The 21,624-nt window shown below is 49.8% G+C and overlaps 2 protein-coding genes across 2 annotated transcripts in view; one reads left to right on the top strand and one right to left on the bottom strand.

Moving 5' to 3' along the window:
- Positions 1 to 27: 27 nt before the first annotated feature.
- On the bottom strand, positions 28 to 1,830 carry LLCFC1 (LLLL and CFNLAS motif containing 1). The gene is made up of 3 exons (XM_043589773.1): positions 1,444 to 1,830; positions 1,208 to 1,328; positions 28 to 622 (listed from the first exon to the last, which is right to left on the bottom strand). The coding sequence occupies exons 1-3, from the start codon at positions 1,477 to 1,479 to the stop codon at positions 444 to 446; spliced, it is 336 nt and encodes a 111-aa protein (XP_043445708.1). The 5' UTR covers positions 1,480 to 1,830; the 3' UTR covers positions 28 to 443.
- A 3,651-nt stretch (positions 1,831 to 5,481) lies between these two features.
- Positions 5,482 to 21,624, top strand: part of TRPV5 (transient receptor potential cation channel subfamily V member 5) — a 29,639-nt gene continuing 13,496 nt past the window's right edge. Inside the window, exons 1-8 of the mRNA XM_043589764.1 lie at positions 5,482 to 6,738; positions 8,983 to 9,080; positions 9,235 to 9,357; positions 11,876 to 12,013; positions 12,291 to 12,389; positions 12,492 to 12,667; positions 13,040 to 13,186; positions 15,050 to 15,262. Coding sequence (XP_043445699.1) covers positions 6,611 to 6,738; positions 8,983 to 9,080; positions 9,235 to 9,357; positions 11,876 to 12,013; positions 12,291 to 12,389; positions 12,492 to 12,667; positions 13,040 to 13,186; positions 15,050 to 15,262 — 1,122 coding nt within the window. The 5' untranslated portion in view covers positions 5,482 to 6,610. The remainder of the gene's footprint in view (positions 6,739 to 8,982; positions 9,081 to 9,234; positions 9,358 to 11,875; positions 12,014 to 12,290; positions 12,390 to 12,491; positions 12,668 to 13,039; positions 13,187 to 15,049; positions 15,263 to 21,624) is intronic.

Genomic DNA, 21,624 nt, shown 5'->3' with positions numbered 1-21,624 from the left:
AAACAGACCAGTTAGAGACAAAAGGGCTTTGGTTAAGTCTCAGAAAGCTGTCCCCAAATGTTTTCAGGACTTTACTGCTATTACTTTTATTGTTGCTGCCTCTTTCCCCTAATGTGCTGTCCAGAGCAGAGCCGGGAAAGGTGTGGGAAAGAAAAGGCCATGGGTCTGGTGTCTCCGGCCCTGGGAGAAGGTGCTCAGAGCATGGTGAGGCAGTCAGGCTGGGGCAATGGACAGTTGAAAGGCCAGCACCAGGATCTCTCAGATGCTGCATCCTGAGGTGACGAGCCACTGGCGAGAGGCAGGAAACTGTGTGTATGCCTCCCCTTGGGAGTAGTGACCTGGAGCCCGGTGGGGAAGAGGGGGTCAGTAAGCTATCATGAAATGGAAGTAGATAGCAAGGTCCTCATCCAGGAGCCAGGCTACCACCTCAGCCTCAATGTCCCTCATAAAAAAACCATGATGCTGGCCAGATTGAAGCAGAAGGCTAGGTTAAATAGGTGGTCACGAAGGGCTGCTGTGTCTGATGTCCCGTCATCCTCTTGCTGGGCCATGTCCACAACCTGCCACATCTCCCCCACGGAGGAGGCCACAAAGTGCTCTTCAAAGTTCTCTTGATCCTGGTCTGCAACCGTGGAGAGGGGGAGGCACTGAAAGGGCCGATCCTAACCTGCCCCCGCCCCGATCCTGGCCTATACCAGAAAGGTGATGAAGTTAGAGAGTCTGAGAAGAAGTTAGGGCCTGGGGCTTTTGGCCCAATTGTGCATCCCCTTATCCTTGGCCAGGGAGGTGGTGCTCCATCTGGAGGTCTCCTCTGGTCTGTATTCAATCACAGCCCCAACTCAGGTGCGCACATACCCCATTTCTACCTCAAACGGCCTCCTCCAAAGCATTACAACACTTGGGGTTGGAGGGACCACCCCAGGGAAGGGATAGAAACTACAACCTCTTCCAAGATAAATGCACCCCTGCCCATACACACGAAAGCCACCTGTGTGGTGCTCTAGCCAGCCCGTGGTATGTCTCTGAATACGTCCCCTGCTAAGACCTGCTCTAAACCCTTTACCTGACTCTCTCACGCTACAATAATAAGGGACTGGGCTTCTCTCCCCACAACCCGACCTATCTCAGGTTTCACTCCAGCCTGATAGGAACTGGGGGGCTGACTCCAAAGAGGTCTGATCCCTAGCTCCAGACACTGTTGTCCTACCTGTGGAGGGTGTTTTCTCGTTCTGACTCCTCTCGTTGGGATCCAGGCTGCCTTTCTGAAGCTTCGCTCCCTTGACCCGCAGCAGCAGCAAGATGGCGGCCAGGAATGCTGCCCTGCAGAGCTGGGAGCCCAGGGAAGTCATGGGCCTGCCCATCCACCACCTTTGGTCTTCCCTACTCCCCTATGCCCAGTCGGCTCCCCCCACCTCCCTCCCCTGTCCCTGTCCCAGCCCTTACCACTTCCCTGCACCATTTTCTTCCCTTCCCTTCCATAGGACCTCTGACTTCATGAGCTTTGTGACATCATAGCCATGGGCCTGCCCCTCATTCAGGTCACTAGAGAGTTCCCTTGCCAGGCAAGAGAGTGGTGAGTAGCCAGCAGAGGCTTCTAGGATGATCCTACTGCATCATCCTGTGGAGGGCAACAAAATGACTTCAGAGTTTGTGAAGTACTTTCACATCCATTACATCATGAGATCGATATAGCAACTGGGACTCAAAGTAGTAGTGTCATCATACCCATCATATAGATGAGGAAACTGAGGTTCACAAAAGAAATGACTCTTCTGCTTAACATCACACAGACAATAAAGGGCGGAGCAGGACTCTAGACCACCTCTTTTTGTTTTAGTGTTTATTTATTTATTTTGAGAGAGAGGGAGGGAGAGAGAATCCCGAGTAGACTCCATGCTGTCAGTGCAGAGTGTAACACAGGGCTCAAACCTCAAGAACATAACCTGAGCCAAAATTAAGAGTCAGGCACTTAACCGACTGAACCACCCAGGTGCCCCTTGACCACCTCTTTTGATTCCAAACATCACAGCTTCCTCTCTTCCATGCAGCCATTCTCTAAGGTAAGTGGCTTGTATAGAATGTGGCCCAGAGCAGATGTGGAAATATCGGATCCTCAAGTCCTGGGCTGTACCTGAAACTCAGGTCCACCAAAACAGAGGAAGGTAGAGAGGCATAGGTGTTGGGGGAGAAAAGAGTACACGGTGTGTGTGCATGTACATGCACACACACACACACACACACACATGCATGTGTACATAGAGAGAGAGAGACAGAGAATGGGGTACCCTGTGCCCAAGCAGAAATCATTCCCTCATTCTTCACCCTCCCCTAGACTTTCCTCTCCCTAAGCCTTTGGCCTCTTGAACTGGTAGACAAACCCCTCTTCTCTCATTTTACAGCCCCTCATACGCTCAGACACAAAGAAAAAGTTGTTAGAGGCTCATCCTCCAAACTCCTTGCTTGATGGAAGCAGAGTCTTTTTTTTTAAGTTTTATTTATTTATTTTGAGAGAGAGAGAGAGCATGCATATGAGCTGGGGAGGGGCAGAGAGAGACACAGAAAGAGAATGGGCAGAGAGAGAGAGAGAGAGAGAGAGAGAGAATCCCAAGCAGGCCTTGCGCTGTCAGCACAGAGCCCAACGCGGGCTCTTGAACTCACGAGCTGTGAGATCATGACCTGAATGGAATCAAGAGTTGGACACTCAACTGACTGAGCCACCTAGGTGCCCTGTAGTTAGAGTCTTTAAAGAAGCAGCAGCATGGCAGTGAGGCCAGGATCCCAAATAACAGATTTCCAGAAACTTGCCTCAAAGCCCCAATGCGTGCCAGGCCCGTGAAGCTGGTGAGCACAGACCTGCTGGCAGTAATGGGCGGTGGCTAATTATCTGCTTCCCAGAGCAGAGATGGCTGGGGATGGGGCAGGTGGGATTGGGGAGGTAGGATGGAGTCCTGCCCTGGTAAACCAGAAAGCAATGCAGGCCAGGAGCTACAGGGCAGGTGCTGGGGCAGGTGGGAGGAGATTGTGGGCACACTTGAGCTATCACAACCCTCTCACACCACTCGTGGAGCCCATGCATCCCACGCCTGAGTGAACCACCAAGTGCATGTGCAGGAACGTGTACCCTTTCTGGAAGATGGAATTGTAGACGTGGAGTACAGCTGGACCTCTGCTAGCAGAGTGCTCACCAGGAGGCCCCCCTGGGACAGCTGCAACCTCTTGTATACTTCCCGCCCACCCAGGCCAGGTGACTGGGGAGTGGTACATGAGGTCACTGGACGTTGGGGGAAGAAAGATTCAAGTAAGCAGGTGACCCTGTCCACCCCTACCGTGCACTCATTGACCTTTATGTCCAGGAAACAATGCTTGGGTGGAAAAAAGTCACTAATCTGGTTACTTTGGGGGAGGAGCTTCTTGGTTCCAGGCAAAAAGAGAAGCCAACCCAGGCTCAGTGCGTGTGGATGGGGAGGGCCGCTGGGGGTGGGACAGGCAGGCGTGAAAAGAACTGGGTTGTACTGACCACCGTTCCTTGCGTTTCCTCACCACCTGCTGCTGGTTCCCTGTGTTGGGAGAGACAATTCGAGCAGGAATTTAATTTGTTTTAGTACAAAAGCAATTTAAGAAGTCTGGAAAACAAAAAGGGTCAGTAATTCCACTATTCAGTGCTAATCACTTTAATGTTTTAAAGTGTATTCAAATCCTTTCCTTACATGGCTGTGGGTATGTGGGGTGGGAGTGTATTTCCTAAAAAGATAAAATCCAGGCATGATACATTTCCCTCTCCCTACATCACATCCAAATAAGAGTTGTGACTGCTTTGACACCAAGAGGCTCTGGGACCTGAAAGTGTAGTGAGGGGCTCCTGGTCCCCTAGGGGCCATCAGGGACTCTCCTGACACCGAGGGAAGCTGCTACCTGGGGGGAGAGGGGTCCTAGGTGTTCTTGTCCACAGAAGTCTGAGGGAGCATGAGAAGGGACGAGGGAGAAATAAGGTGGTGGAGGGGGGTATGACAAAGGAGAAGGAGTGAGGGGAGAAAGCCAGCGGAGAGCAGGCAACTCCTTAAAGATCAGGGGTACGGCTGACCCTGGAACAACACGAGGTTAGGGGCACTAACCCCCCAAGCAGTCAAAAGTCCAAGTATATACTTTTGATTCCCCCAAACCTAACTACTAATGGTCTACTGTTGACTACAAGCCTTACCGATAGCAAACTATCGACTGGCACATATTTTGTATGCTATATGTATTATATATTGTATTTTTATAACAAAGTACGCTAGAGGAAATACACTGTTAAGAAAATCATATGGAAGAGAAAATATGTTTACAGTACTGTGCTGTATTTATCAAAAACTATCCTCATAGAGGTGCACATGTGAATGGGGCACCTGGGTGGCTCAGTTGATTGGGTGTCCGACTTCAGCTCAGGTCACGATCTCACGGTTCATGAGTTCGAGCATTGGGCTCTGTGCTGACGGCTTAGAGCCTAGAGCCTGCTTCAAATTCTGTGTCTCCCTCTCTTCCCGCTCCTCCCCCGCTCATGCTCTGTCTCTCTCTCCTTCAAAGATAAATAAAAACATTAAAAAAAAAAATTTAGAATTGGACCTGTGCAGCCAGCCTGGGCCAGTGAGAGGGTGAAGACCCAGATGGGGGCACCTGTTCCTGAGCCCCCCTCTCTCCCCAACCCCAGCCCCAAGGACGGGGCCCTTGGTGGCGAGCCCCCCTGTACCTGCTCTGTGCGGCTCTGACTGGGCCGGCCCCTCCCCGCCCCCACTGCCTCCAGGATTAGCTTTATGGGTTGAGTATTTCTTAGGCGGGCCTCCTTCCACTGCCAGTCCCTGCTTATCAGAGCATCTACAACCCCCACCTCAACCTTATCACTCAGTCCATCTCCTTAGACTGGAAGTCCCAAGGCTTCAGAGGCCATTACCATCCCACACAGCCCCAACCCCCAGCAAAGCAGAAAGTTGCCCTACAAGGTGACCCCCCTCCCCTTTCCCAGCTGGCATCTCCCTACCACCTGGGTGAGAGCATGGTTCCTCCTGGTCTCTGGCATCCCCTCTCCCTTTCCTTATTTGTTTTCCTTTCAATTCCCCTTCTATAAAGGTCACTTTGTCCATCCTTCAATCTTGTAGTAAAAGAAGAGGGGAGTCCCCTGCTCCTGAAGACCCCCCAAGGTCCTGTGTCCCCCCAAGTCTCTCACATCTGTACAGGCCGAAGATTCAGAAGAAAAAGCAAGTTATGGCGGGGGCGCCTGGGTGTCGCAGTCGGTTAAGCGTCCGACTTCAGCCAGGTCACGATCTCGCGGTCCGTGAGTTCGAGCCCCGCGTCGGGCTCCGGGCTGATGGCTCGGAGCCTGGAGCCTGTTTCCGATCCTGTGTCTCCCTCTCTCTCTCTGCCCCTCCCCCGTTCATGCTCTGTCTCTCTCTGTCCCAAAAATAAATAAAAAACGTTGAAAAAAATTAAAAAAAAAAAAAAAAAAAGCAAGTTATGGCGGATGATTTGGAGCTAATTTTCCAACTTTAAAGCCAGTCTAGTTTTGTTACTAGCCGTGGGCCATCACCCTCCCTCTCTGTGCTCTGTCCTTCTCTTTAGAAAATTAGGAGAGCCCTCAGCCTATTCCCAGGTACCGCATCTGTCTCCCGGGTGACTCGAATTTAGTAACAAGCATTTCCAATCAGAAGAGAAATAGAAACCACCCTATTAGAAAATAACACAAAAGGTCATGTGTCCTCAGTCCTGCCTCATCATTCCTGAAGAGAGTCCCCAGATTTCTCTGTCCACCACCTCGGCTCAGCTCCTGCTGTTCCAGTTCTGGGGTCTCCCCTGACTGGGGCTCCACAAAGCTGGGAAGGAAGAGAAGTTTCACTGAGGACGTGGCCTGGAAGCCTCCGGGAGGCTGGCTGCAAGGTTGAGAACAGAGACAACCACAAAGACCGCAATGCAGACAAGCAGCGCTCAGGGCTTGGAGCCCATCTGCGGAAGGAGAACCAATAGTCACTGAACTCTTACGCTCAGGCTTTACAGACACATGAGACAGTACAATTATTGGCCCCGTTCTACAGATTGGAAGACTGAGGCCTGGGAAGCTCACTTAACTGATCTGTAAGGGGCCAAGAGCCAGAGTTCAAACCAGAACCTGCCTGATTGTCAAGCTGGAGGGCTTTTACTTTTCTACTTTCCTGTATCCCAGTAAGTGCTCACCTTGCATGTGGGGCCCACATTCTGGGCTTCATCCTTGCTCCCCCTCTACATCCCACAGCCTCCTAGCCTTCCCCTGTCTCCCCTGCAGCCCCAGCCCACTGCTGGGAAGGAAGTTCCCTCCTCCACCTCCCCTCCCAGCAGCTCTAGAGCAGGTTCTGTGCCCGGGGGCTCTCTAGAGAGAGCTCCTCCCGTCCAGGTAAAGCCACATTCTCCTGGCAGGGCCCCCAGTCACCTCACTGCATACACACACACTCCACCCACAAACTGCACGCTGTATACACAAGTCACACTGGAGGTATACTCACTCTCAGTCCCAACCCCAAACAGACCCCGCCTCCTCCTCTGTGGACTCCTAGACCGGCTCCTTTTACCACATTCCCTAACCTGCCAGTGCCTGAAAGAAGACGATATGGGGTCGCCTCCACCTAAGGCAGAGGGGCCCAGGGTCCAACTCCAGAAACTTCTGGCCTCCTGGCTGCTCAGAGAGCAGGACTGGGATCAGCATCTGGACGAGGCCCACATGCTGCAACAGAAGAGGTAGGCTGCCCCAGTCGTACCAGGTCCCACCTCCCCCTGATCCCCCAACCCTCTGACCCACTCCGCTGCTGTATCTCTGCTTGCAGCGGCCCAGCATTCAGTGTCAGGTGGTCGGGTGCACCCAGCCCACTCCTTCCGAACCCCAGCTGTCTCTGTCAGTGGGCAGGAGGAGACTCGGTGTAGATTCGAAGCCAGGGACAAAGTGACACTACAGCTCCAACCTGCCTGGCTGGTGGAAGAGGGGGCTGGGGGACAGAAAGGGACAGGAACAGAAGAAGGATAGAAGAAAGCAGATTGGGGGAGGGGGAGGACAGGCAGGTAGGTGAAGGCTGGTGGGGAGCAAATTACCGGGGAAGGCACGAGATCCTGCAGGTTTTGGAAGACTTGTTGCCTGGAGAAAGAGCGAAGCATTCCCATTAGCGTGAAGGAAAATTGCTTGTGTGAAAAAGAGGAGGAGAGCTGTGTTCTGTAGAACTTCTGGAGCTGACCAGCTGATGAGGGAAACTCAGCTTATCTACCTTTTATTGAGTGTCTACTTTGTGCAGCGGAATGCTGGGTCGGGAGGATCATGGGTAGACTGAATGAGGCCTGTGCCTGCCCGGGGGATGCCTGCAGGTCAGGTGGGGCTGATGTGTTTCACGGAAAAGCAGCGGCCAGGGCGGGGACCTATATCCTGCAGGTGTGCCTCTGCCTCAGAGCATCTGGGGAACCTGTCACCCATCTGAGAGCTGCCTGGGGATGGGGTGAGCAGACAGTAGCAGACCTGCGGTCCAGCCAGGGCTGGCCTCGTGGGCAGGTGGCCTCTACAGTGGCACAGGATCCCGTGTTGCAGAAAACCCCTGCACTTGGTTTAATGAGCTGCTGTGGTCAACTTGAAATTCTTAATTTTCCAACAGGGAGTCCTACGTTTTTCTTTCGCGCTGGGCCTCACAAACGGTACAGCTGGCTGTGGCTGCAGTCGGAGCCCTCATTTGGGAAAGGCTCTCTGCTTGCTCACCAACCCCCACCCCAGGCCCTGTGAGGGAACCTTTGGCCTCCCCACCTCCCTCGAAACTTCAGGGTGAGGCCAGGGCAGTCTTGGAGAGAGAGCTGGGTTCTGGACCTGCCCTCCGCAGAGGGCGGTGCGCTAGAGGCCTGGGTGCTGAGGCTGTGTGCGGTGCATCCAGCACAGGGGGTGAAACCAGGTTAGCCCTGGTTACCCTGAGCTGAGACTATTCACCCTGAGGGTCTAGGTGAGGTGGGGAGGGCGCTGGCCCTTACTCTGCTGGTCCCTCCTGAGAGTACTTTTCTAATGGGCAGACCTGAGCTCCACCTCAAGATAAAAAACTTATTTAAATAAAAATGTTCTTCCCCCTGGCTCACAGGGCAACTGGAAGAGAGGATGGGGGACCTGGGGACACCAGGGGAAGCACTGTCAGTCTGTTTGCCTCTCATTTCTCCCCTCGTGACCCTCCCCTGCCTTGTATTCACCCTGGGATCTGATTTGTGCCTGCAGCTTTAGCTTTTTGGTTCATCCAGGCAGGGAAGAAACAAAGATGAACTGACAAGAAGTGCCTTAGGACGGATACCTCCACAGGGCTTCTGCTCCTAGCTGTTAGGTTCCCAGAGGAGCCCAAGGCTATGATCCTCCTCAGTTATGAATGGGGTAAAACACGGAAGGAATCCGTCCTCCGCCCCCCCCCCCCCCCTCCACACACACAGCGTGGATCTGACTCTGAGCAGCCCTGAGGGGTATTTGGAATTTTGGCAGCTTGTAAATCGCCTAAGTCCCAACAGCTGGTCCCTCTCTGCCTCTCTGCCCCTCTGGTCTCTCTAACTCCCTTAGCCTAAGGAGAGCTAGCTCAGCAGGCCTGGGAGCAGGGGTGAAAACATTTACTCAGCTTAGGTGGATTCAGCTAGGCCCGATGGCCTCCTGTCAGGGTCATCAGGGCCACCAGCTCTGCAGCATGGGCCCCTTCTGCCCCCATAAGTCTTCTGCCCACTGGAGCCTTGAGGCCTCCCCCACCCCCCCGCCAACTACCCCCCACCAGACTTGGGCAGAGCTGGCAATGACACAACCATGGGGGAAACTCTCACCCCAGTCTAACCCTCAGCTAGAGTCCAGTTAACGACTCTTTGCAATGTGTCATTGCACACTTTGTGTGACTCGTATCTGTTCCACATAGAGAAGGTCTCTGATCCTCTCTCTGCCTTTGGCCTCTCAGTGATTCTGTCTCTACTGGACTCACGTTCATCTTCTCCCAGGATCCGAGAGTCTCCACTGCTTCAGGCAGCCAAGGAAAACGACCTGTGTGCCCTCAAGAAACTTCTGCTGGACCGAAGCTGTGATTTCCGACAGAGAGGTGGGTTGGGTGTGATGGAGCCAGGCCACCTGCCCTGCCTCGCCCCAGGACGCTGAGGATTTCTGCGAAGAAGCAGGGAGAGAGCCTTGAGCCAGAGCCCCTTCCTCAAGATGCTCTTGGAGGTGTTTGACACTCCTATCTTACTCCCCTCCAGGAGCCTTGGGGGAGACCGCGCTGCATATAGCGGCCCTCTATGACAATCTCGAGGCCGCCGTGGTGCTGATAGAGGCTGCCCCGGAGCTGGTCAAGGAGCCCACCTTGTGTGAGCCATTTGTAGGTGAGGAGCCCACACAGTAGTTCAAGGTGGAGACAGGTGTGGGAGAGTCTGATGTCACCTCTTAAAACGGGTCTCCGAAGGGTGGCCTGGGAAGAGGTGCTAGAGGGTTCAGGAAGGTTGCCCTTGAGTTGGAAGGCATGCATACGCCCCAGTCTTGGCCTTTAGCATCCGTGACTTTCTTTCTTTCTTTTTTTTTTTTTTGAGATTCTTCTCTTCATAGAGGGCTCCAAACGCAGCTGCCCTTTATTGATTGATTGATTGATAATTTAAATCCAAGTTAGTTAACATATAGTGTAATAATGACTTCAGGAATGGAATTTAGTGATTCATCACTTACACATAACACCCAATGCTCATTTCAACAATTGCCCTCCTTCATGCCCATCATCCATTTAGCCCATCCCCCCACCCAACTCCCCACCAGCAACCCTCAGTGTGTTCTCTGTATTTAAGACTTTCTTATGGTTTGTCTCCATCTCTGTTTTTTATGTTATTTTTGCTTCCCATCCCTTATGTTTTGTATCTTAAATTCCACATATGAGTGAAGTCACATATTTGTTTTTCTCTTATTTCTCTTAGCATAATACCCTCTAAGTTCCAACCACGTTGTTACAAATGGCAAGATTTCTTTCTTTTTGATCACTGAATAATATTCCATTGTAAAAATATATACCACATCTTCTTTTAAAAAAATTTTTTTAACGTTTATTTTATTTTTAAGACAGAGAGAGACAGAGCATGAACGGGGGAGGGTCAGAGAGAGGGAGACACAGAATCTGAAACAGGCTCCAGGCTCCGAGCTGTCAGCACAGAGCCCGACGCGGGGCTCGAACTCATGGACCGTGAGATCATGACCTGAGCCGAAGTCGGCCGCTTAACCGACTAGGCCACCCAGGCGCCCCGGTACCACATCTTCTTTATCCATTCATCAGTCGATGGACATTTGGGTCCTTTCCATACTTTGGTTATTGTTGATAGTGCTGCTATAAACATTGGGGTACATGTGCCTCTTTGAATCAGTGCTCCTGTATCCTTTGGATAAATACCTAGTAGTGCAATTGCTGGGTCATAAGGTAGTTCTATTTTTAATTTTTTGAAGAACCTTCACACTGTTTTCCAGAGTGGCTGCACCAGTCTGCAATCCCACCAGCAGTGCAAAATGATTCCTATTTGGGGCACGTGGGTGGTTCAGTTGATTAAGTGTCCAACTTCAGCTCAGGTCATGATCTCGCGGCTGGTGAGTCTGAGTCCCACATCGGGGTCTGTGCTTACAGCTCAGAGCCAAGAGCCTGCTTCAAATTCTGTGTCTCCCTCTGTCTCTGCCCCTCCACCTCTAGTGCTCTGTCTCTCAGAAATGAATAAACATTTTAAAAAAAAGGTTTCTCTTTCTCCCCATCCTTGCCAACATCTATTGTTGCCTAACTAAATTGTTAATGTTAGCCATTCTGACTGGTGTGAGGTGGTATCTCATTGTGGTTTTGATTTGTATTTCCCTGATGATGAGTGATGTTGAGCATTTTTTCATGTGTCGGTTGGCCATCTGGATGTCTTCTTTGAAAAAGTGTCTATTCATGTCTTTTGCCCCTTTCTTCACTGGATTATTTGTTTTTTGGGTATTGATTTTGATAAGTTCTTTATAGATTTTGGATACTAACCCTTTATCTGAGATGTCATTTGCAAATATCTTCTCCCATTCTGTTGGTTACCTTTTAGTTTTGCTGATTGTTTCCTTCACTGTGCAGAAGGTTTTTATCTTGGTGAGGTCCCAATAGTTCATGTTTGCTTTTGTTTCCCTTGATTCCCAAGACATGTCGAGTAAGAAGTTGCTGCAGCTGAGGTCAAAGAGGTTGTTGCCTGTTTTCGCCACTAGGATTTTGATGGCTTCCTGTCTTATCTTTAGGTCTTTCATCTGTTTTGAGTTTATTTTTGTGTATGGTGTAAGAAAGTGGTCAAGGTTCATTCTTCTGCATGTTGCTGTCCAGTTTTCCCAGCACCATTTGCTGAAGACACTGTCTTTTTACCATTGGATATTCTTTCCTGCTTTGTCAAAGATTAGTTGGCCATACATTTGTGGGTTCATTTCCGGGTTCTCTATTCTGTTCCATTGATCTATGTGTCTGTTCATGTACCAGTACCATACTGTCTTAATGATTATAACTTTGTAATACAGCTTGAAGTCTGGGATTGCAAGCATATGTGACTTTATTTAGCCATTCACTGTTTCCTTTCCTTTCAACTCCTCTCATGTTCCCTGTAGGACAAAACTCTGTTTCTTTCTCTTATAGCAACATTACAGTGATTCCATGTACACCCTACCCACAACAGTCAAGAGGTGGGGACAGTGAGGTGGACAGCCTGTGAGACAAATTGCCCTGAGTCTCAGGCCACTGTGCTAAGCCAAGGGCAGAAATCTATGCCAGGACCTGTCAGGGACCTCCTGCCTGCCAGTGAGATGTTGTGTCCTTGGAAGAATTGGGGACAGCCCCATCACTGAGACGTCTCTCTCTCTCTGGGCCAGGTCAGACCGCCCTGCACATAGCCATCGTGAACCAGAACGTGAACTTGGTGAGAGCCCTGCTTGCCCACGGGGCCAGCGTGTCTGCGAGAGCCACAGGCACGGCGTTCCGCCACAGCCCCCGCAACCTCATCTACTTTGGTGAGAGCGGGGCCGGGGCTGGGAGGAAAGGACATGGGGAGGTGGGCAAGAGCAAAGGGAGGGCGGGCGAGGAGGGCCGGAAGCAGCTGGGCCTTCCAGGGTTTCAAGCCAGAGCCAAGCCTCCCTGCGCCGCGTGCTCCATCCCTGCCTCTGCTTCTGCTGACGAGCGTCCCTGACCCAGAGCTGCCACGCGAGGGCAAGGAGGCAGTCACTTGGGGACGCTGCCCATCCCCCAGCCCATCGGGCCCTCACGGCAGTGAGCCTTCTGTGTCCACAGGGGAGCACCCCTTGTCCTTTGCTGCCTGCGTGGGCAGTGAGGAGATGGTGAGGCTGCTCATTGAGCATGGAGCTGACATCCGGGCCCAGGACTCCCTGGGTAAGAGCTGGGGGCCGGGAGGGCAGGGGCCACCCCAGGTCGGGCAGGGCATCAGCGGGGACTTCAGCGCAACGGCCACGTGACGCCCGCGTCCTCCCCCAGGAAACACCGTGTTGCACATCCTCGTCCTGCAGCCCAACAAGACCTTTGCCTGCCAGATGTACAACCTGCTGCTGTCCTATGATGGGCGCAGGGACCACCTGCAGTCCCTGGACCTCGTGCCCAATCACCAGGGTCTCACCCCCTTCAAGCTGGCCGGAGTGGAGGGCAACACCGTGGTGAGGGACACTCCCCTGGCCCCATGGCGGCCTTTCAAAGACCCTTGGTGCCCAACTGCCCGGAGGGTGGGGCCCCTTCCTCCATACTCCGTCGCTAAATGCTCAGCCTCAGGGATCCCTGGGCGGGAGGCTTTGAGAATGTCGCTTTAGGACATCTGCTCTGGGAGCCCGGTGTTCTGTTGCCTTTGCCCGTCCTCCTCTTTCAGATCCTTATAGGGTGTGTGGGAAAGAAAGACAACCAGAAAAAAAGGAGGCTCACGCAACTAACTGTCCATCAGTCGCAAGGAGCGGGCCGTAGCCGTCGTCAGCGGTGGAGACCCCCCGGCCCCGCTTCTCACACTGACCCTCCGACTCACCACCGTGTCTTCTCAGATGTTCCAGCACCTGATGCAGAAGCGGAAGCACATCCAGTGGACCTACGGGCCGCTGACCTCCACTCTCTACGACCTCACCGAGATCGACTCCTGGGGGGAGGACATGTCCTTTCTAGAGCTGGTGATTTCCTCCAAGAAGCGAGAGGTATGGGTGCCACAGATGACCAGGGGCTGTCACATGTCTGAGCAAAGCCTGTCCGTTTGCTTACATCCTGGGCTCCAGACACTTCCCTGATTTATAATAAATGGAGATGAGAACCAAACCATGGAGCCTTTGGGAGAAAAGTCCAGTCTAACTGCGTTCTCCCTCTGCCCAGCTCCAGCCCTTTCTGCTTACCTTTCTCATACTAACCTTTTAGCTGAGGGACTCTCCAAATGGAAGCTGCTTCGTAGCATTCATTCATTCATTCATTCATTCATTCATTCATTCATTTAGCACACTGAGGACCTTCTGAGTCCCAGCTGCTGTGTAAGGAACTGGGAGTACAGAAATAAATCAATCATAGTTCCTGTCTGCTTCCTCACACCCCACTCCCTGTCCTCAGTAAGTGCAATGGAGTACAATGTATGCCACCATAGGAGTCTGCACCATGCACAGTGGCAGCAACACTGAGGTCAAGTGACTTGTCCTGGATGGGCCAGGAAAGATGTCACAGAGGAAGGGTTTGAGCTGGGTCTTCTAGGGGAGCTGGAATTCACCAGGAAGAGGAGGGGAAAGAGAGCTCCCCAGAGAGCGGGAAACACATGCGCCATTCTGATAGTACTGAATTGAGTGAACTGTAGGAAGGGAAAATTTGTCGAAGACTCTAGGAGCAAGGAGCAAATGCTTCGGGTCCTCGGAAACTTCCAAAATAGTGGCAAGATAGAATTTCTGTTGTTTATCTGCAACCTGACAATTTCCTAAGAACCTTTCTGCCATAAAATGCAGGCAATCGTTAGTAAGAGAGAACTTGAAAGGTCACTTTGTGTGATCTTACTCAGAGAATATTCCTGGAAACAGATAAACTTCTATCAGGATTTCTTAGGAATTAGAACGCCAATCCCTCTGTGTGAATTGTGCCTACATAAATCCTTGATGTCCGGTTTCAGTGAGCTCTCGGTGTTCTCCTCCAGGTTTTATTCTTGTCTTAGTCAGCTACTTTTCCTTTCCTTCAAAATTCCTAGCCCCTTTTACATCTCTCATAGCCTTCCCCCCTTAGTTCCCTCGAAGCCCAGACTCCTACATTATGGCAAAAATTGAGGCTCTCTGCAAAAATCGGGCTCCTCCTACTTCCTGCCTTGAGCTGCCAAATATATCAGAAACTGCCCACCATCTCTCCTTCCCTCTGGGATCAGCAGAAAAGGTATTCTGTTGGCTAATGGTTCATTCCTACAGCTATGGTTTGACTTTTGCCTTTTCTTACTTTCTCAGATGCCTCATCCCCTCCACCCCCCACTCTCATTTGTGCTTAACCCCTTGCTGTGTACTTCTGTCAGACTCCAGCCCGCTGCGGAGGCTTAGATGGTTGCCTCATCCAACTTTCCGTGCCTCTACTGCTCCCCTCCAGTGCCTAAGACTTGCAGAGAAAATAGGACCACTTCCTTGCTTGAACCCCCTGTGCTCCCTATTGCATTCGGAAAGATAATTCAAACTCCCCACTGTGCTCCCAATACCTGATGGTCTGCCTCTTATTTACGTCACCCCTTACAACTCCTGCCCGCCACTCCCCACGGGTCTTCTCACGTCCCCAGATGCACCTTGTTTGCAGATGACCACCTCTCTCGCCTGGCTGCCTTGGCGACTGCTGCTGCTCATGGACTGATCTCTAACTCCCCCTTCTTTCTACTAACTACTGCTCATCCCTCAAAGCCTCATTGGGGTTCTGGCGTCTCGTGCTTACTTCTTTAACAGAATGAATGGTGATGATGCTGTTGTTGCGCTGCCCTCTGGGACCTGGCGGGAAATCCAGCACTCCTCACCGTGCCAGTCACCTCCTGCCCCCCAACCTATGCACTGCTTCCATGGTAGGCTCGCCAGATCCTGGACCAGACTCCAGTGAAAGAGCTGGTGAGCCTCAAGTGGAAGAGATACGGACAGCGGTACTTTCACATTCTGGGTGCCTTGTACATGCTCTATATGATCTGTTTCACCGCCTGCTGCATCTACCGCCCCCTCAAGTTCCGCTTGGGCAACCGCACAGATCCCCGGGACAACACAGTCCTCCAGCAGAAACTGCTGCAGGTGACTCTTCCTGGAAGGGGATAAGGGAGTGGGAGCGTGGGGTACTGGTGCTGGGCGCCTGAAGGATACCTACCCAGGAAAGGCACTACTCACTGGGCTCCAGCGGCTACAGGCTCCTGGTCACGCAGACAGAAATTCGGCATGAGATAGCCGACCAAAAAGGGAGCTTAATGAGTAAAAAACACACTTACCCAGGGACCTGTGGTTTTTCTCACTAACCCTGAAAGAATACTTGCTGTTACGAACACCATACATTTGTGAACTTCCTTATAATTCGCAAGCCCTATTGTTCAAAAGGGAGGAAAATCATACTCCAAGTACATTTCTGAGTCCATTTCTGGTCTGTTAGGGCAACACAGACGTCCCTCCTGGCCTTCCCTCTCTTCTGTGTACTGTCAACATGAGGGCATTGGCAATCCTGTGTCAGCTGTCAGACCACCTGTCAGGTCCCCTGCACAAGGTCCCTGGATTAAGTAGCAGGTTGAAGTAAATAATTTCTGAGGCTCCTTTTATGCCTGTGGGCTTGCCATTCTGTAGTGTTGTTCAGAGACCCAGGGTGGTAAGGATGGCTGGGCAGAGGTGTAGAGTAGCCATAAGAGTCTGCTGTTGATGGGAGCAAACTCTCCCTCTTGGGTGACGGCATTAGTAGGCTCTAATGGGAGCCCCTGAGCATCTACAGTCAACGAGTGTGGCTACTTTGGGTTGGTTTACAGTTCGTGGCTAACCACAGTTTTTGTCCCGGGGACCTGAAATAGCCAAAGGTGGGTGCAGGTATGTGGGCAGAAGGCAAAAGACAGGGGAAGAAGGATTTTGCCAGGTGAGTAAGAGCTAGGTGACTGGAGATTTATGTTCCATGGAGGATGGGCCAGCCACAGGTATGGCGCAGCCTCGGCTAGGAAGAGGGGTAGTTCGGGTCAGAAAGAGAACATAAGTTGCTTGCTTCGTCTAGGAACAAAAACCCTGAGTCAAGTTAGGCCAGAGAGAGTGGGATACACAGAGAAACAACAGGGCAGAGCCTCATTAAACCGCAGAGTTGGTCACAACACTCCACCTCACTTGCTCCTGTAACTGCCTCTCAGTATACATTCAGCGTGCTCGTGTATCCAGAGCCTGTCTCTGACAAAGGAGGGTTTGCTGCCCAGAGAGGATGATCCTGAGCGTGGAGTGGCTGCCCTGTTACGGTGGGCACCAGTGTGCCGGGGGGAGGTTGTATTCCATGCATCTCAAATTGGGCACAAAGGCTGGCCCTGGTGTGGAACCCACACAGGGGGAAGTAAGGACATTGAGAAGATGGCCAAGTGAGATGGGTGAGAAACTAGAAATGGGGAAAATGCACACCCATGAATGAGCTGAGGGTGACTGGGCTTTTCCAACATTCTAGGCCCTATTTCCCAGATGTGTTGTTCTCCCAGTCCCCCTTTGTCTCAAGCTTACCTAGGGATTTTCTGGATTTAGATTGTAGATAACGTTCTGGCCTGAGAATTGGGTGATAACTGAGCAATTGAGTACTCTAAGTCTCCTCCCTATGTGCCCCTTTCTCTTTAGGACAGGACTAACATGTTTTTTGACCCAGATAGTCAATATTAGGAAGATCCCTTCCCCTTGTCTCAGGACTAGGTGAAGCATAGTTTTAATTAAGACAACCTCCCCATCCTTCTCTTTTCTTTCCTCTTTCCTTCCGTTCTTCCCTGGTACCACTTTTACCCTTTTGTCTTTCACTTAGATAATAGCTACTTTAACCCAAATAGAATACTATTGACTTTCAAATATTCTTTTCTTGGTCAGGGGAGAGAGGCTAAGGGTTACAAATGGTCTTATAAGAGGATCGGGTAGCAAAGACCACCAATGGAATGTCCCTGTTGTTTGGTGTTACCCCTTGAGCCTTGTCCTGAATTTATGGAATATCTGGGTCCTCTTATTCAGTAAATAAATCAATCTGGATAATATCAGGGGCTTCTCAGCTGATCACCATGATCTGAAAGATCCTGATTTCATGATGTACTGGGCTTATTAAATAATAGGAAATTCTCTTTTTTTCCTACTTTATATTACTTGAGAGTCTTAGAGCAATGAAAATGCACCAAGTGTGCCTTGGTTTGATTTTTTAAAGTTTATTTATTTGTTTTGAGAGAGAAAGAGCATGGGAGCATGAGTAGGGGAGGGGCAGGGAGAGAAAGGGAGAGAGAGAATCCCAAGCAAGATTAAAAAAAAAAGTTTATTTATTTATTTTGAAAGGGAGAGAGAGAGAGAGAGAGAGAATGTGAGCTGGGGGAGGGGCAGAGAGAGAGGAGACAGAAAATCCCAAGCAGGCTCCACACTGTCAGCGCAGAGCCTGATGTGGGGCTCAAACTCACAAATCATGAGATCATGACCTGAGCCAAGGTTGTGCTTAACTGACTGAGCTACCCAGACACCCCTTAACTTGATTCATGCAGTTGTTGACATGTTAGTTGGCCCATGGGGATTTATCTTAGACAAATGAATACTTTAATATCCAATTATACTAATAAATTGGATGCACAGGGCTCTCAGTCACAGAAGAATTTTCTCTGTGGATCTCATGGGATCCAGAGAAGTCACTGTGCTCCATGAGAGCCGCCCAGCCTTACCTTCTCAGGACAGTTGAAATGAATGGAAAAACTCATCTTATTTATATGCAACAAAACAAACTACACAAAAGCAGACATCCACGAGGATGGAGTTAGTGTGTCTCTGTCCAGTTTTGGGGCTATCTTAAGAGGTTACTTCACTCTAAGATGCCTCATTGTTCAGCCATTAAAGCTGTGCTTTTCCAGAGTTTCCTAAGCACGCTATTAATTAACTGGATTGATCTCCTACCTCCATTCAACGTCTAGTTGGTTTAGGCAGAATGACATGCATTGCAGTCCTAGTTCTCTTGGGTTTCCAGGGGAGCAGAAAGTTCAAAGTGTGGGAGTCAGGTGGCTTGGGTTTTAGTCCTGACTTTGAAACCAAATAGTTATTTGACCCTGCACAGATCCTACCTCTTACTAGATCAGTGACTTTTCACCAAGAAGGGAAGCTGGTGAAAACACTGGTTCCTAAGCTACACCACACCTAATAAATCAGAATGTCCATTGATGGTATTTTTAAGAACTCTCTGAGTGATCATAATATTCAGCCAGGGCTGAGAACTACTGGCTTCCATTTCGGGTATCTATTCGTCTCTAACTTTCCAGTCTTAAGTCAATCACTCTGGTCCTTTAGATTCCTGATGTGCTGTTTAGCAAAAGGACATTGCTCTCTCATCAAATTTCCTTTTTGTCTCCTGAAGATTTCCTCCATCTCTCCTCTGCCTACCGAACCTAGACATTGTTATAGGTGTTAGAAATTCAACATGGTCTGAGCAAAATACACACTATCTCTCTGCCCTTTTGCAGTCTACAGACTGGTGTACATTAATTAAAGGAATAGATATTTCATTACAATCCATCATTGTTACAATTCACAATATTTTTTCCTCTGGTAAGGAAAAGGACAGGATGCTAAGAGAGCTTACAGCAGGCGCCTGGGCATGCTGAAAAGCCAGAGAAGGTTTCCCTGAGGAAGACACCTAAGCTGAGAGAGCTGGATACCAGTTAGAGGTGAAAAGTTAGTTCTAGGCAGAAAGAATGGACACACAAAAGCCCTGAGGCAGGAAGAACTTTGCCAACATCTGAGGACTGAAAGAAGAGCTAGAACACAGGAGCCGCGGTGAGGGCCTCCGGATGAGATTGTCCATGTGGATCCTTCTCAAATCGTGAAGTGCCTTGTAGGCCACATTGAAGATTTTACTCTCTATCTCAAAGGTAATGGGAAGCTGAGAAGGATTTAAAAAATTTTGTTGGTGTTTATTTATTTTTGATAGAGAGAACACAAGGCAGGGGAAGGAGAAGAGAGAGGAAGACACAGAACCCGAAGCAGGCTCCAGGCTCTGAGCTGTCAGCACAGAGCCTGATGTAGGGCTCAAACTCACAAACTGTGAGATCATGACCGAGCTGCAGTTACCCAACCAACTGAGCCACCTAGGTGCCCCTCAGAAGGACTTTAACTAGGGGAGGGACTTGACAGGACTTCTCGTTTAGAAAAATGTCTGCGTAGGATGGAGAACATATTTGAAGGGGCCCGGTGGATGTGGGGAGACTAGTAAAGAGGCTGTTCTAGTTTGGCAAGTGAGAGATAATGGTGGGTTGGCCTGGGGATGTGCTGGGGGTTGGTATCACTACTGTACAATGGATTTGGTGCAGGGAAGAAAGGAGAAGACTGTGGCAGGAACGACTCATAGGTTTCCATTCATTTAAAAGCATGAAATCTTGCCATTTGCAATGATGTGGATGGAGCTTGAGAGTATCATGCCAAGAGAAATAAGCCAGTCAGAGAAAGACAAATACCTTGTGATGTCACCCAAAGGTGGAATTTAAGAAACAAAACAAAAGAAAAAAAGAGATAAACCAAAAAGAAAAGAAAAAAACCCACTCTAAACTACAGAAGACAAACAGATAGTTAGCAGATGGGATGGGTAAAATGGAGGAATAATAGTTCATCTATCTTGATGAGCCCTGGGTGATGTATAGAATTGTTGAATCACCATATTGTACTCCTGCAACTGATTTAACACTATATATTAACTAAACTAGAATTAAAATGTTTTAAAAGAAGAATAGAAAGTAACCCTGCTGTAAGAAAGAATAACTAAGAAGACAGCAAACAAATTGAATAATTCAGAAATAATTTATTAAATATTTGCTTTGTGCAAAAAAAAAAGAAATTGTCCTCTACCTGTCATGGTCAGTGGGATTGGTCTTTTCACATCGTTACTCCTCACAAGCTCTGAAAAACCCAAAGCACCACAGCCATTTGAAAAACCCAACTGACCTCCAGCTCTACACAACTTTGTTCAGCGTTCCTAACCAACTTACTGTGAGACAAGCACAGCAAATTAAAGAAGAAAAGAGGTGAGGAGAAGTAGGGAGCCTGGTAGGTGAAAATAGCATCTAACTGAGCATCAAACTTAGTGCTTGCTTTGTGCACTTTACATGCATTTATCAGTGCTTGGGGGAGCTGGTTAAAATGCAGATTCTAGGAGGTTCCTGGGCTGCTTAGTCAGTTGAGTGTCCAACTCTTGATATGGCTCAGATCATTATTCCAGGGTCGTGGGATGGAGCCCCGTGTCGGGCTCCATGCTGAGCATGGAGCCTGCTTAAGATGCTCTCTCATGTCTCCCTCTGCCCCTCTCCCCTACTTGCACTCTCTCTCTCGCCCTCTGCCCCTCTCTTCTGCTTGTGTGAGTGCTCCCTTTCTCTCTAAAATAGAAAATAAAGGGGCACCTGGGTGGCTCAGTCAGTTATGCACCTGACTCTTGATTTCACCTCATGTCGTGATCTCACAGATTGTGAGTTTGAGCTCTTTCTTGGGATCTGTGCTGACAGCACGGAGCCTGCTTGTGATTCTCTGTCTCCTCTCTCTTCCCCTCCCTGCTCTGTCTCTGTCTCTCTGTCTCTCTCTCTCTCTCTCTCTCAAAAGTAAATAAATAAATGTTAAAATAAGTAAAATAAAAAATAGATTTATTTTTTATAAATAAATTTTATTTCCGAAGATTCTGACAATAAAGCTCCAGTGAGACCTGAGATTCCTAACTAGCTTTGGGGGAATGCTGATGTTGTAATTCTATGAACCACATTTTGGATGACAAAGCATTAGATCATTTAATCCATATAGATATCCTAATAATTAAAGAAAATCATCACCACTTTAAAGACAGTGAATCTGAAGCCAGAGAGCTTAAGTACTTTGGCAAAGACACTCAGCTAGTAAGAGCATCACTGGAATTGGGATTTTGGTCAGCTTTATCTCAGAACTTTACCTTTAAATACCAACTGAGGTCATTTCTCTGTCCAGAGTGATGTGCCGAACACCAGTGTTCTTTCTTAGTGGACCCACTGCGTGAGAAACTCGTGTCCCCAGGCTTTGAGGGCCACCCACACTCACCTGTGTCCAGCTACAATTGATCTGTCCCTGCAAGACAAGGGACATGGAGTGTGAGGGGCAGCCTGGTTAGAAATCCCTGAAACTCCTCATTATAGCCAGCAGGACTCTTTCTGGGCACTTCATTCCTTTGCAAGCTGGGGTCTTGGGGAGGTAGAGAAGGTCTAGGACTGGAATTTGACCACTGTTTCTGCTGTCTTCCCACCTCCTCTGGGCGGCCCATGCTCCCTGCCTGTCTCTGAGTGGTTCAGGTGACTTTGACTCTGCTATGCCCACCCGCTCTGGGCATTTCCTTCAAGGCAATGAGCTCAGTCAGCTGGTAAATGAGAGCAAGGCCATTAGGCTCACAATGAAGTATGAATGATCAGCCTCCTCAGGGG

Source organism: Prionailurus bengalensis, chromosome A2 (assembly GCF_016509475.1).
Source record: "Prionailurus bengalensis isolate Pbe53 chromosome A2, Fcat_Pben_1.1_paternal_pri, whole genome shotgun sequence".
In the NCBI taxonomy this organism is placed as follows: Eukaryota; Metazoa; Chordata; class Mammalia; order Carnivora; family Felidae; genus Prionailurus; species Prionailurus bengalensis.
The sequence above is the reverse complement of the archived record's forward strand: the minus strand, read 5'-3'. Positions and strand labels throughout refer to the sequence as shown.